We start from the raw sequence: 15,292 nt of genomic DNA, 5'->3' as shown, positions 1-15,292 counted from the left end.
CTGTGCCCATCCGAAGCCAGGAGCCAGGAGCTTCTTCTGGGTCTCCCACATGGGTGCAGGGGTCCAAGGACTTGGGCCATCTTCTACTGCTTTCCCAGGCCATAGCAGAGAGTTGCATCAGAAGCGGAGCTGCCGGGTCTCGAACCAGCGCCCACATGGGACACTGGCGTTTCAGGCCAAGGCGTTAACGCACTGTGCCACAGAGCCAGCCCCTGGGCTCTGACTTTTTAACAGACTCCTGGAGTTGGTAAAGGCATCAAACCAAGGCCATTATCTTCAATGGCAGTGCTTTGAGTACCATGAAAAGGATCTCGGCCCAGGGTGATTTTGCTACTGTTTTATAAAGAAATTTCTTCTGAGCAGCTTTCAAACCAAAATGGATAAACAGCTGCCCACATCACCTCTGTGTAGGGGGAGAGGGGTGGTTTATGGGGCAAGAACTCCTAAGAGAGGTGATAGTCCCATAATCTGTAAATCAACAAAATGAGTCTCAGTTTGCAAGACCCAGAAACTACCAAAGTCTCACGTGTCAATTAAAAGGGAGAGCCAGAGTCCTTCACCTTTAAAAAGGGAAGGCAAAACAGAGCATGCTCAGGCCAGTGTTCGGCATAGTGGGTAAAGCTGAGACGTGCAGCTCTGACGTCCCACATGCATGCTAGTTCGAGACTTGGCAGCTCCACTTCTGATCCAGCTCCCTGCTAATGCACCTGGGGAAGCAGCGGAAGATGGTCCAAGTGCTAGGACCCTGCACCCACGTGGGAGACCAGGATGAAACTCCTGGCAACTGGCTTCGGTCTGTCCTAGCTCTGGCCATTGTGGCCATCTGGGGACCAAACCAGCAGATGGAATCTTGCTCTCTCTCTCTCTCTCTCTCTCTGTAATACCATCTTTGAAATAAATAAATACATCTTTAAGAAAAAAATAGAAAAATCATTGCGCAGAGACACATAAAGGAAGTGAATGGATGGTAAAGGCCACTCGGACCAGCAGCAGTTTTCTAGAAATCATTCCTGCCGTTGCTTTGAAAGATGTCCTCATTCAGAGGAGTCCTCCTGAACTCTGAAATATGTCCTTGGAGACGCATGGCCTCCTCCGACGCTCCCTCGTGGAACCCTAACACCCACTGGGTCAAATTCTGGTTGAGGACCAAACAGAAGAGAATCGTGACGATTTTTTTCAACAGACGGAGTTGCTTTCAGTCAAATGTGGAATCCCCTCTCCTAGAAACGCCTCTCACTCCAGCGCTGCCTTGATTTAATTTCGTCCTCTCTGCTACCTTTCTAACAGCCCCTGAGAGAATGTGACACACTTAAGGACCACTCGGGACAGTGACGATGGATTAGGCGAACCAGCAGGATGGGATTCAAACACAGCCTGGATTCCCAGGTCTCTGAGCAAAGACACAACATTGTTGTCTGTCCCAGTCACCTACCGGAGAGCACCTGTCAGAAAGGACCCCACCACCACCAAGGCCAAGCTTCGTGCCTGGATCTTCCCGAGTGAAAAACAAAAACAAAAACAAAAACAAAAAAATTTGCATGGTGCAAGTCTGTTGATTACGGGTCACAAAAGAATACATTTTGCAGAGTTCGAACATCACACCTTGCTACAGTCGCTACACCTACGTGTGTATTCTGCCTTATTTTTCCCCTCTGATGTTGCATTAAGCAACTGTGAATCACAGACAGGGACTAAGTTTGCTTTGCTCACTGCTGGGGTCCCCAGAGACTAGAGCGCAGCTTGGCATGCAGTAAAAGATCAACAAGGGTGAGCTGGATGAATGAACGGAGGAATGACCGAATGAGTAGATGGGCTTGCAGCCAGGTGAGCTGGGTTTCCAACACAGAGCTGTGCTGAGGTCCTGGGAGTCTGAATTTTGGAGCTCTGGGGAGGGGAAGTCGGGCTACGCAGATTCCAGAATGTCCCACACGCTTGAGTCAAGAGGTTCCGTCTCAGGCTGGCGCCGTGGCTCACTAGGCTAATCCTCCGCCTTGCGGCGCCAGCACACCGGGTTCTTGTCCCGGGCGGGGCGCCGGATTCTGTCCCGGTTGCACCTCTTCCAGGCCAGCTCTCTGCTGTGGCCAGGGAGTGCAGTGGAGGATGGCCCAAGTGCTTGGGCCCTGCACCCCATGGGAGACCAGGAGAAGCACCTGGCTCCTGCCATCGGATCAGCGTGGTGCGCCGGCCACCGTGTGCAGCGCGCCAGCCGTGGCAGCCATTGGAGGGTGAACCAATGGCAAAGGAAGACCTTTCTCTCTGTCTCTCTCTCTCACTGTCCACTCTGCCTGTCAAAAAAAAAAAAAAAAAAAAGGTTCCGTCTCAAGGAGGGAACCCAAATACTAAAGTTCCACCCTTTTGTTTTCTTAGTTTTTAAAAATGTATTTGAAAGGCAGAGAACAAAAAGAGAAAAAGAGATCTCCCATCTGCTGGTTCACTCCCCAATGCCTGCCAAAGGGAGCTAGGGACACAATCTGGGTCTCCCATGTGGGTGGCAGGGACCCCTGTACTTGAGCCGGCACTGCTGCCTCCCAGGGGGTGCGCTAGTGTGCAGCTGGACTCGGAGCAGAGCCAGGACGCAAACCCGGGCACTCTGACCTGGGACGCAGGTGCCCAAGGCAGTGTCTTAGCTGCTGAGCCAAATTCTTGCCTCAAAACTTCAAACTTTTTGTAGTAGGTTCCTGAAAATAAAGATTCCTCGAATTCTTGGAATAATTATCACAAACTCAATTTGGTTCAGTTTCATTCTTTGGATCCTTAGGGAGAGCTTGACTGGCTCAAACGTGTTTGCCTTCTTGAGTGTGTTTATTTGGGTCATGGATCTAGGAGACCGAAAAGCAGATGTGACAGCAAAAGTCACAACTACTGATACTGAAAACAAAGAAGACACAGCAACTGAGGGCTGCATGTGTGAAACTCATTGTTGAATACACACAGAGTACAGGAGGCAGGCAGTGTGACAAAGTTGAGAAAGAGTTCCATTAGAAATGATTAAGGCGGGGCCCGCACCGCGGCTCACCTGGTTAATCCTCCACCTGCGGTGCTGGCAACCCATATGGGCGCCAGGTTCTAGTCCCAGTTGCTCCTCTTCCAGTCCAGCTCTCTGCTGTGGCCCAGGAGGGCAGAGGAAGATGGCCCAAGTGCATGGGCACCTGGACCCGCATCGGAGACCAGGAGGAAGTACCTGGCTCCTGGCTTTGGATCAGCATAGCTCCAGCCGTAGTGGCCATTTGGGGGGGTGAACCAATGGAAGAAAGACCTGTCTCTCTGCCTCTCTTTCTGTCTAACTCTGTCAAAATAAAAAAAAATACATAAATAAAATAATTAAGGCTTATAAAAATTCCCAATGCCTTGGGGACCTGCCTGTCACACGGTCCCATTTTGCTTGGTGGCTCTGTCATTTACCAGTTGGATGACTAGACCTTTCTGTACCCAGTTCCCAGGGTACGATGGGAGGAAGAGTGGGACCTACATGCAGAGATGCTGTGAAAACGACGTGAGGTGATCCACCTCCAACATTAGAACAGAGCTTGGGACACCGTGCCAGCTGCCACAGTAGTGCTGGCAGGAGGAGTGATGTTTGCAAAGCTGGCCCCTGTGTGGGGAGAGCTCTGTCCCCACCCCTTCACCACCTGGGGGGATACAGGGGCAATGAGGCAGGGACAGTGTGCAGGCCCCGGGGGTGAGTAACCGAAGGTCCTCAGAGCCACGAAAGCGGAGCAGGCTCGGCGGACATGAGCAGCTATAAATAGTCCAGGTACTGCCTTGGCCTTCCCAAATCACGTTCCACTTTGGCGGTGCAGAGTCAAGCTCATCATTTCCTCACAGTAAAAGTCGAGGGAAGCTGGGGGAAGGATCTAATTGTCTGATCAGCTTATCTGGGAGCCAGCTGTCTGGATTCTGGAGGACCCTCATGAAATCCTCGCTAGGCAGCCCTATCCTATCGCCGATCTGAGACACATCAGGAGTCTGAGAGGTGGCCCCTTTTCCTGGAAAAGGGTGACTGACTTCCCTCCAAAATGCAGGCCTGCAGCTGGCATTGCGGCTCAGTGAGTTAAGCCTCCGCGTGTGACGCCAGCATCCCCTCTCAGAGTGCTGGTTCGAGTCCCATCTGTTCTGCTTCCGAACCAGCTCTCTACTAATGTGCCTGAGAAAGCAGCAAAAGATGACTCAAGTCCTTGGGTCCTTGGGAGACCTGGCCTGGCCCAGCCCCTGCCGTTGAGGCCATTTGGGGAGTGAACCAGTAGATGGAAGATCTCTCCTTCCTTCCCTCCCTCCCTCCCTCTTTGACTCTTCCCTCTCTTGCATTCTGCCTTTCAAATAAATAAATAAATCTATTTTAAAAAGAAGAAAAAGGCCTAGAAGATGCTTTTAGAAATTAATCAATGTATCGGGCCGGCGCTGTGACACAGCAGGTTAACACCCTGGCCTGGAGCGCTGGCATCTCATATGGGCGCCAGTTCTAGTCCCGGCTGCTCCACTTCCGATCCAGCTCTCTGCTGTGGCCTGGGAAAGCAGTAGAAGAGGCCCAAGTCCTTGGGCCTCTGCACCCATGTGGGAGACCCGGAAGAAGCTCCTGGCTCCTGGCTCCTGGCTTCCGATTGGCGCAGCTCTGGCCATTGTGGCCAATTGGGGAGTGAACCAGCGGATGGAAGACCTCTCTCTCTGTCTGCCTCTCCTCTCTGTGTAACTCTGACTTTCAAATAAATAATTAAATCTTAAAAAAAAGAAATTAATCAATATATCAAAACATTAGATGGTATATTTTTCTTTTTTAAAAGATTTACTTATTTATCTGAAAGGCAGAACGAGAGAGAGAGAGATATCACTCCTCAAATGGCTGCAATGACCCAGCTGGGCCAATCGGAAGCCAGGAACCAAGAGTGAGGAGCCTCTTGCAGGTCTCCCACGTTGGTGCAGGGGCCTAAGGACCTCCTCCACTGCCTTCCCAGGCACATTAGCAGGGAGCTGGATGGACTTAAATCGGCGTCCATATGGGATGCCGGTGCTGCAGACGGTGCTTTACCTGCTATGCCACAGCACCAGCCCCATGGATCAGTTTTGTTTTTTTTTTAATGGACCAGTGAGTTAGTGTAACAACTGCCATATATTCCAAGATGCCTTCACACATATGAACCCATCTGATCCTTGTAGCATCCCCGTGAGAAAGGAGGTGTCATCCCCTTCTATCAGACGAGGAAAGACAGGTCCAGAGAACCTGCTCAAAGTTACTCTGCAACAAGGAGGAGGACCTGGCACATCCCTGTTTCAAGTGCAGGGCTGTTATTAGCTTTGCATGGTGCAGGCGAATGTGCGAGGCCAGCACAGACTTGCCAGGTTCTGGGGACTATTTCGTTGGGCCAACTTTTTTGTTACCTTAGCTGTTGTGACCAGCTTAACTCTAAAGCCCATACCTTCACCTCCTACAATATTCACACATTCCCTCTGTCTCTCTCTCTCTCACACACGCACGCACACACACACACACACACACACTCAAGTATATGTGCACCTAGACAAGTGTGCACCATGCAAACACATGCGGAGGGGCACGGCTGAATTAATTTTTGCATTTTATTTCTTTTTTTAGGCGTAGTTTCAAATGATGGAGCTCTCTAATTGGAGACTGATGAGGCCCGGCCAGCTTTTAAGGATGCTAAATCATCTGCTTGGACAGAAGCCTGAGAAGGAAATTCTGTCCCGAGAGAGGGCGGAGAAAGGTTTTTGTCTCTAAATGAACCATGGCTTTTTTTTTTTTTCCCTGAAAACACAGATCTAATTTATTTTATAAAGGAAGCGCCAGAGAACTTTTGTGGCCATCTCCAGCTGTCAAGCGGCCTCCCACACTAGTGCCCTGCAGCAAAAGGAAGGGACATCAGGTGACAGACCCCAAATTTCAACTAGTCACACAAATTACAGACCTTCTGAGTGTGCTGTCCTCTTGACCTCCTGCCCTTCCCCTGCAACGGAGAGCGAGGCACAGTTTAAATCAAAACGACTCTCATGGGCAATTTTACAAAACAAATAGAAGCTTCGGAGCCCCCCCACCCCCTTCCCTGCTTCCTGCCTCCCCCGTGGGCCAGCCTGCCCCCTCTGGCCAGGCAGGCAGGCGCTGATCATTAGAAAAATCTTCCCACCCTTTAGACAGCTCTGGCAGCTTGCCAAACCCTGTTTGCTTTGAGGAAAGAGTTGGACAAAGTAAATATTTACACAAACCATTCCAACTAGAGGCCGGCCGGCTCCCATCTCCAGGGCACACGTGGAGAAGCAGGGAGAAGAAGGAGCCTCTGCAGGCGGCACCTGCTGCCCTGCCCCCTGGCCCCCTCCCTCGGGGCTCCTCCGGCTGTGCCTCTCAGCCTTTTAACCTCCGCACCCACAACTCTTTCCAGAAACTTCCTCAACGACAACGTCTCCTGCTCAAGAGGCAATTCAGACACGTGGCGCCCATCTGGGGCCACGGGAGAAGAGAGTGAATGTGGCCGCTTCTGGCAGCAGGGGAAGCTCTGAGTTAACACTCTGTTAATTAAAGCCAAAGCTGAGTCGTGTTCAGGGAACGCGCCATGATTTACAAGAACACACTTTTTTTCCTTGTTCAGGTGACCCGCTTGCTGGGGAACGTCTCGGCACGATGTGTGTCTCACCGGCCGATCTGTGCTCTACAAACTGCGACGTGAGTGCTCGAACAGGCTGAGAATCAAAACAGGTGCCTCTGCCTGCTGCAGGACGCACACGAGCCCACGGCCCTCTCACGGCCTGTTAAACACCTGCATTGAAACAGTAATGGTGCCGGCCAAATACTTGCCTGGAGGCCTGTCTCGGGATTTGGCCATTTACACCGATTTTGTTTTTTTTTTTTTAAACCCACATTTTTCATGAAACGCAAATATTTGCCATGGCAACTGGGGTGTCACATGACATACTGCTACCTAAACAGCCTGGAAATATCTTAAGGGGAAAGAGCCCACCAGTGCAAACCTCTGAGCAGATGAGGCTGTTAAAAAATGAAGGCCCGGAAGGAGGGACGCAGGAAGATCCACTCTTGTGTCACTCTTTGATTTCTCGTTCTTAGCAGAGCTGCTGAAAACCTGACCACACAGGGGAAGCCAGGCAAAGACACGGCCAGCTGTCTCCTTCCTGGGGGGCAGAGTCTCAGTGATCCAAGTCTGTGGCCCACAAGCGCAAGAACACGAGCTCCCACAGTCCAGCCCCTTGAGCCAGGGGAACCCTCCCGAGGCTGAGTGCCGCTGTGCTGCGAGAGAAGGCAGAATCCCTTCCCTTCTTCAGGGAAGTATTTTGCGCAAGCCGATGCTGGAGGGCAAGTGGGAGCCAGCAGGACCCCCCCAGTAAGATGCCCGGCACAACACAACACAGGTGGAGATGACAAGCAGCAGCTGCTGTGTCCCAGACTCCGGACATCTGACCGGCTCACGGCATGGACTGACCTGGTCATTTAGTGAGTCTCACAATAATCCAGCACGATGGGACTTCTCAGGGTCCCCCCTCCCCCCACTGATAGTGTCATTTGTTTCCATGTGAAGGGGACAACTCTGTAGCACGTGGGTGCTCCCAGAAGTCCAGGTGTTGTAAGAACAACCTCCTTTCCACAGGTACAGGTGTCAGTACCTTCGCTCTCGGCTTCTTGTGATGGACTTTCACTTCCACGGGAGGCTTCGGTGGCTTCTTAAGTATGGCGAAGGGAGCTGTGGATGGAGGGGGTGCACTGTTAACTCTTCCAGAAACACAGCTGAGTCCTTGGACGCATGCTTTGGGGTTCGCACCTTGACAGTCAGATGGCACGGCTGCCCGCTGCCTGCTCACTGTCACCCTTGCCTGCATCCATTACACAAAGCTTCAGTGTTTGTTGACTTCCGAAGAGAAGCCAGAAAGCGTGGGAAGGCCACAGCTCCCAGCGCTCCCGCCTTCTGCAAACTGCCTAGTTGAAAAGGCAGCTCCCACAAGCAGGCAGACTGGGGAGTTACTATTGTCTTAGGAGGTGCTTTTCTCTAAATAGCCAGATCCCCAAGTTCACGTAAAAGGCAATTAGTATAGGTGCACGTGATGAACTGCAACAACCATGCTTTGGCGACTGTGGGGCGCTGGTTTCAGGGGACGCCCCCACATACCAAAATCTACAGATGCTCAAAAGCCTGCCGCCTGTTCGATTACAGAAATAAATTTTTTCCACATATTTTTGATCTGTGGTTGGTTGAATCCAAGGATGGGGAGTGCGAAGACACAGAGGGCTGGGGGTAGCCTATTGTGTGGTCATCAGAAAGATGACTCTCGAAAGTGAAGTGACGCCCGGCACCGCGGCTCACTTGGCTAATCCTCTGCCTGTGGTGCCGGCACCCCAGGTTCTAGTCCCGGTCGGGGCGCCAGATTCTGTCCCGGTTGCTCCTCTTCCAGTCCAGCTCTCTGCTGTGGCCCAGGAGTGCAGTGGAGGATGGCCCAAGTGCTTGGGCCCTGCACCTACATGGGAAACTGGGAGGAAGTACCCAGCTCCTGGCTTCGGATTGGCACAGCGCCAGCCGTAGTGGCCCTTAGGGGAGTGAACCAACAGAAGGAAGACCTTTCTCTCTGTCTCTTTCTCACTGTCTATAACTCTCTCTCTGCCTCTCTGTCTAACTCTGCCTGGCAAAAAAAAAAAAAAAAAAAAAAAAAAAAGTGAAGTGAAGTGACTTGGGCAAGTGCATGGAAACTGACCAAAGCTATAAGCAACAACTTCTGGAGAATGTCTCTGGGCCACACACGCAGTGGACAATAGTTTCTCAGCCACAGAATTGATAGGTATCGATCAAATACAACCCACTATTGGTGAGCATCGACACACAACCTAGAACCTCACCTTGAGGACCTGGTTGTCTCAGGATGCTTCAAGTGCACTGTAAGGAACATCTTCAGCCACCAAAACTCACCTCCACAGGGGCACTTGCCTGTTCACCTGATCAACCCCATTTTACCAGCTCTTTGTTTATGGCAAACCTGCCTGTGGCTTGTCGTCTCCCACCCTCCCCTGGCCAGGGGGCACAGGGCATGAAGACCCAGTTTTAAGTCTCCGCCTGGAGACTTGTCCTTGGCCTCTACCCCCTCCTGCCCTGTTGCCCACTGTGGACGTTGCTGTCCCCCAGGGTCAGTGCACACGGTGTGCCAGGCTGCTTTGGATCCAGAGTCACCGGCAGGACCCGTGAGTCCACGTGTCGGAAGACTTAGTACGCTTTCGGCTTAACCTCAGGTTCCTGCAGACAAGATAGTCTTGGCCAAATCCCTTTGTTGAAATAAAATAGCAGCTGACAAGTTTTCAAGTGGGCATAACATAAAAAGGATTTTAGCACAATTTTTTTATTTGACAGATAGTTAGACAGTAAGATAGAGAGACAGAGAGAAAGGTCTTCCTTCCGTTGGTTCACCCCTCAAACGGCCGCTACAGCTGGAGCTACGCCAATCCAAAGCCAGGAGCCAGGGGCTTCTTCCTGGTCTCCCACGTGGGTGCAGGGGCCCAAGCTCTAGGGCCATCCTCCACTGCCTTGCTGGGCCACAGCAGGGAGCTGGACTGGAAGAGGAGCAACCGGGACTAGAACTCGGCGCCCATATGGGATGACCATATGGATTGACCAAGTGAGCACGGCGCCGGCCCAATTTTAGTAGGGTTTGGTAGGATACAGATCACAGATTTGTGATTTCATACAGATAATCCACAGTTAATGGTGTCTTAGAACTTCCTTATTAACCTGATACAGCTCTATGGAGCCTTGGGTGTTATGGGACGTGTCTCTAAGAGAATTATATCCTAAAGCACTGCCTATTTTGCCACTAATTTCCCTTCTGGAAAAATCTGCAGGCTAAATTTTGCCAGAGTTAATGTCGGGGGAAAAACACCCTTGTATTCTGGATACACTTGCATGTAAGCTTCTGTGGTGGTCATCAATACTGCCTGCCATTCAGCCATGCCCTGTGCTCCTTGCTAATTTTAGAGCCCTGGTGTTTTTCAGAGTGGCAATATGCCTTGCTCCTAGGGTGGTCAGTCTTAGCAAAAAGGAACAGATAGAATTAAATTTTAATTTCAAATAAGTAACAAATTATTTTATAGTATAAAATATGTCTTGAATATTAAATTGAATATAAATATTAATGTTCATGGAAAATGGAACTGAAAGATATTTACTTCTGATGTGTGTGTACATGTGTATGTGTGCATATGTCCCTGTGTATTAAAAATAGGAAGATATTTTTGATTCTCAATTCAAATTATCTAATGGTATTGTTTTCTCTATATTTGCTATTTTCTTGAGTTACTTTTGGTAATTTGATTTTTTCTAGAAGATTTTTCACTTCATGTTTTAAAATATATGGTATATAGTTATCATACTATGACTTTCAAAATTCTAGTGTATTTGTATTCCTCTTTTTTATTTTAATATTACTTGTCCTCTATTATTGCCAGGGATTTACCTTTATTCTTTACAAGAAGCCAAGTTAAAATTCTTTTGGATCATTTTTAATTGATTTTATTTTCTTAATATCTGCTTTCAAAACTTCATTATGTCTTTTCTTCCATTTTTTCCAGTTTACTACTTTTTTGTGATAATTTTTACGATCAACTATTTTGGTTTTCTATTAAATGCATATAAATAATGGATTATAATTTCCTCAAATTGGCCAGTGCCGCAGTTCACTAGGCTAATCCTCCACCTGCGGCACCGGCACACCAGGTTCTAGTCCTGGTCGGGGCGCCGGATTCTGTCCCGATTGCCCCTCTTCCAGTCCAGCTCTCTGTTGTGGCCCGGGAGTGCAGTGGAGGATGGCCCAAGTGGTTGGGTCCTGCACCTGCATGGGAGACCAGGAGGAAGCACCTGGCTCCTGGCTTTGGATCGATGCAGCGCGCCAGCCGTAGCGGCCATTTGGGGGGTGAACCAACAGAAGGAAGACCTTTCTCTCTCTCTCTCTCTCTCTCTCTCTCTAACTCTGCCTGTCAAAAAAATAAAAAAAATAAATAAATTTCCTCAAACCGATGAAAGACATTGATCTTCAGATTAAAGAACCCCAATAAATACCAAACAGGAGAAATAAAAAAGACTACAAGCTTAGATACACCAGAGCATACTTGTAGAACACCAAAGATAAAAAGAACTTAGGGGTATGGTGCTGAGGGGCAGGGGAGGGACAGATGAGTGTAAAGGGGCCACAACTGTATTTACCACTAACTCTTCCATAGGACACCGGTACCCGATAGCAGCGTTGGCAGCCAGAAAACAATCGGAAAGTATCTTCAATGTGCCGCAAACTCTCATTCAAAAACAAGGATACAATAAACACATTTTGAGGCAAATAATAGTTGAAAGAGTAGCACCAAGAGACTGGTACCAATGGACATTTAAATAATGTAATTCAAGTTGAAGGAAACTGATGCCATATTAAAGGCCAGAGATACAAGAAGGAATGAAGAAGAAAGTAGCAAATACATGTGATTATATTAACGAATATTGACTACATAAAAACAAAAACAATAGTATCTTGTGGGATTTTAAAAAAGAAAAATCGTTTTTAAAGGTTTTTTATTTATTTGAAAGGCATAGTTACACAGAGAGAGAGAGACACAGAGGTCTCCCATCTGATGATTCACTCTCCAAATGGCTGCAATGGCTGGGGCTGGGCCAGGCAGAAGGCAGGAGCCTGGAACTCCATCTGGGTCTCCCACGTGGGTGGCAGGGGCCCAAGCACTTGGGCCATCATTCACTGCTTTCCCACGCAGATTAGATTAGCAGGGAGCTGAACTGATATGAGGAGTAGCTGGGACTAGAACCTGGCACTCAGATGGGATGCCAGTGTTGCAGGCAGCAGCTCAACCCACTCCAGGAGGTGTTATTAAAATGCATGAAAACAACAGCACATAATTCAGGAATGGGAAATCGAGTTAAAATATTCTAAGGTTCTTATGTTGATGAAAGGGAAAGTATAGGTATTTGTTAACTTTGGACTTTGATAAGCAACGTGGCATGTGAAAATAACAACCTAGTAACAATAAGAATGTAAAGAAATATGTTAATTTCAAAAGAAAGGAAAGGTATAATGAGGAAAAAAATTCATTCAAAAGGAGACAGTTAAGGAAACAAAATGAAATAGCAACAAAATGAGGCAGGGTACGAAAGGCAACAAAACAGATGGAAGAGGACATAAAATACACCATAATTACAATGATTGTAAACGGGTTAAATCCTAAAGGAATAACGATGGTCAGAATGGATTTTTCAGAATTCAGCTATGTTATTTACAAAAGACACACTGAACCATCCAGTTACAGAAAAATTAAAAGAATGGGAAAGACACACCGGGCAAACAACAACCAAAAGGAATCTGTATTCTGTATTAATGGACAAGATAGTTATGCTGGCATAAGTTTTGCTGAACATAAACGAGGACATTACTAGGGCTGGCGCTGTGGCGTAGCAGGTAAAGCCGCTGCCTGCAATGCTGGCATCCCATATGGATACCAGTTCAAGACCCAGCTGCTCCACTTCCGGTCCAGCTCTCTGCTATGGCCTGGGAAAGCAGTAGAAGAAGGCCCAAATCCTTGGGCCCCTGCACTCGCATGGTGACCTGGAAGAAGCTCCTGGCTCCTGGCTTTGAATCGGCACAGCTCCACCTGTTGTGGCCATCTGGGGAATAAACCAGTGGATGGAAGACCCCTCTCTGTCTGCCTCTGCCTCTCTGTAACTCTGTCTTTCAAATAAATAAATAAATAAATCTTAAAAAAGAAAAAAGAAAGACATTGTACCCTGGGAAAGTTTTTCACCAGAAAGACACAATAAGCATGGCGAGGACTGGCGAGGACAGGAACCCCCAGGTGTCCCCACACACTGGGGCAGCAGCGTACACTGGACGGTGACTGGAACCAGCCTGGCATTACTTCCTGACGTTGTTCAATGTGCAGACATTTGGGAGATTTTCCAGATACTTTTCTCTAATGCATTTTAATTTGACTCTGTCATGGTGAAAAGACATACTTTGTATAATTTCAATTCTCTTAAACTTGCTGAAAGAATAAATTTGTTTAGATTTGTTTTATGATCCAGACTGTGATGTACTTTGGTGAATGCTTCATGTGCATTTTAAATGAATGTGTTGAGTTTTAATGTCTTATAAATGTGTTAAAGTTGGTTGATGGTATTGTTCAAGTCTGGCATATTCTTGCTTTTTTGCTTGTTTATTGGTTATTTTGATGATTGAAAGAAGACTTGAAATCTTCAACAAAAATTGTAGAATTGTTTATCTTTCTATTTTATTAATTCTTGGTTCATGTATTTTAAATAGCTTTTGTCAAAGACATAAACATTTAGGATGTGTGTTCTCTTGATAAATCAGTCTTTTTATCACTGACATATCTCCTTACCCCTGCTAAGCTGTCTCATTGGTCTGATATTAACAGGCCCAATCCAGCTTTCTTTTCTTTTTTTTTTTTTTAAGGCACAGAGCACAGAGAGAGGAGAAGCAGAAAGAGAGAGAGAGAGGTCTTCCATTCGATGGTTCACTCCCCAATTGGCCACAATGGCCAGAACTGCACTGATCTGAAGCCAGGAGCCAGGAGCTTCTTCTGGGTCTCCCATGTGGGTGCAGGGGCCCAAGGACTTGGCCCATGTTCTACTGCTTCCCCAGGCCACAGCAGAGAGCTGGATCGGAAGTGGAGCAGCCGGGACTAGAACTGGTGCCCATATGGGATGCTCTAAGCCAGGGTGTTAACCTGCTGTGCCACAGCGCTGGCCCCTCCAGCTTTCCTTTCATGCTTTCTTGGTCTTGACAGCTTTGAGGAATATTGGTCAAATATTTTTGTATGATTTCTGCGCTCTGGGTTTGTCTGCTGTCTTCCTCGCAGTTAAACCGCGCTCAAGGGTTATTACGGACGGGACCGCACACAAGTGAAGCTCCTCCTTCGTCACATCATATTAAGAAGCACACGTATCAATGTGACTTATCAATGGGGATATTAACATCGGTCATGGGATTAAAGTAAACTTTGTCCAGCTTCTTTGCTGTAAATTTTCTTATTTTGTCCTCTGTTATTTTGATGTGAGTTACTACATCCAGTTCACATACGAAGTCTGGGGAGGCAGGGTTTGCGGCGGGGTTGGGGGGATGGGTGCATTTTCTGAAGTATGCAACAACTACTTGAATTGTCTGAAACTCTTCTAAATGAAATAATTGTCATTTCTCATCCTCCTCCTGCTTTTTTAAAAAATTGCTTATTTACTGAATTTATTTGAAAGAGAGAGAAAGAGAGAGAGAGAATGTGTGTGAACGCCCATCTGCTGGTTTACTCTCCACGTGTTTATGACTGGGACTGGGCCAGGCTCTGCCCAGGAGCTGAGAACCCATCTGCGTCTCCCACGTGAGCGGCAGAGACCCAGCTAGCTGAGCCATCACCTGCTGCCTCCAGGGTGTGCATTAGCAGGAAACTTGAAAATCAGGAGCGGAGCTGGGGCTCCAACCACAGGCACAGTGATGTGGGATATGGGCATCCCAAGCAGGGTCTTTTTTTTTTTTTTTTTTTGACAGGCAGAGTGGACAGTGAGAGAGAGAGACAGAGAGAAAGGTCTTCCTTTGCCGTTGGTTCACCCTCCAATGGCCACTGCGGCCAGTGTGCTGCGGCCGGCGCACCGTGCCGATCCGAAGCCAGGAGCCAGATGCTTCTCCTGGTCTCCCATGGGGTGCAGGGCCCAAGGACTTGGGCCATCCTCCACTGCACTCCCTGGCCACAGCAGAGAGCTGGCCTGGAAGAGGGGCAACTGGGACAGAATCCGGTGACCCGACTGGGACTAGAACCTGGGGTGCCGGCGCCGCAGGCGGAGGATTAGTCTAGTGAGCCGCAGCACCGGCCCCAAGCAGGGTCTTCACTGCTGCCCAAACACCAACCCCCGCTTCTATTTTAACCAGCATGTGTCTCTGCAGCGTGTCAGTGATTGGTCACTGCGCATTTGTTTTTGAGTCTGTGCACAGACTGGAAAAGAAATGTAGTGGTATTGCCTTTAGGTCTCCCAGTGATAAATCGACATGACTTTTTTTTTTTTTTTAACAAAAATGAATGATTCAAAGAATCGTTAATAAAGTTGAAAGTGTCACAAAAGAATGAAAGCTGGTGGTACTTTCAAAGTGAAGAAAGAGCTGACAGTGGAAATGCTGACACCACCACTACTTGAAAGACCCCAGTAAAGCCAGGGGAAGTTAGGTAAGGTTGATTTACGGGCATACGTGAGCAAAGGGGTTGTGATAATGGATGAACATGTTCCGGAGGATGTGAGGCTGG

The 15,292-nt window shown here is 48.3% G+C and overlaps 1 protein-coding gene across 4 annotated transcripts in view; it reads right to left on the bottom strand.

Annotated features, from left to right (window-relative positions):
* IQCH (IQ motif containing H) overlaps nucleotides 1–15,292 on the bottom strand; it is a 232,755-nt gene that overhangs the window by 120,085 nt on the left and 97,378 nt on the right. For all 4 annotated transcript variants that reach the window (XM_008268850.4, XM_051821802.2, XM_051821803.2 and 1 more), the window contains exons 8-9: nucleotides 7,621–7,697; nucleotides 5,919–5,957 (exon numbers count right to left, since the gene is read on the bottom strand). In XM_008268850.4, coding sequence (XP_008267072.2) covers nucleotides 5,919–5,957; nucleotides 7,621–7,697 — 116 coding nt within the window. The remainder of the gene's footprint in view (nucleotides 1–5,918; nucleotides 5,958–7,620; nucleotides 7,698–15,292) is intronic.

This window comes from Oryctolagus cuniculus, chromosome 12, assembly GCF_964237555.1.
Source record: "Oryctolagus cuniculus chromosome 12, mOryCun1.1, whole genome shotgun sequence".
Classification (NCBI taxonomy): Eukaryota; Metazoa; Chordata; class Mammalia; order Lagomorpha; family Leporidae; genus Oryctolagus; species Oryctolagus cuniculus.
Note: the sequence above shows the minus strand (reverse complement) of the source record. Positions and strands in the feature narration are given on the sequence as shown.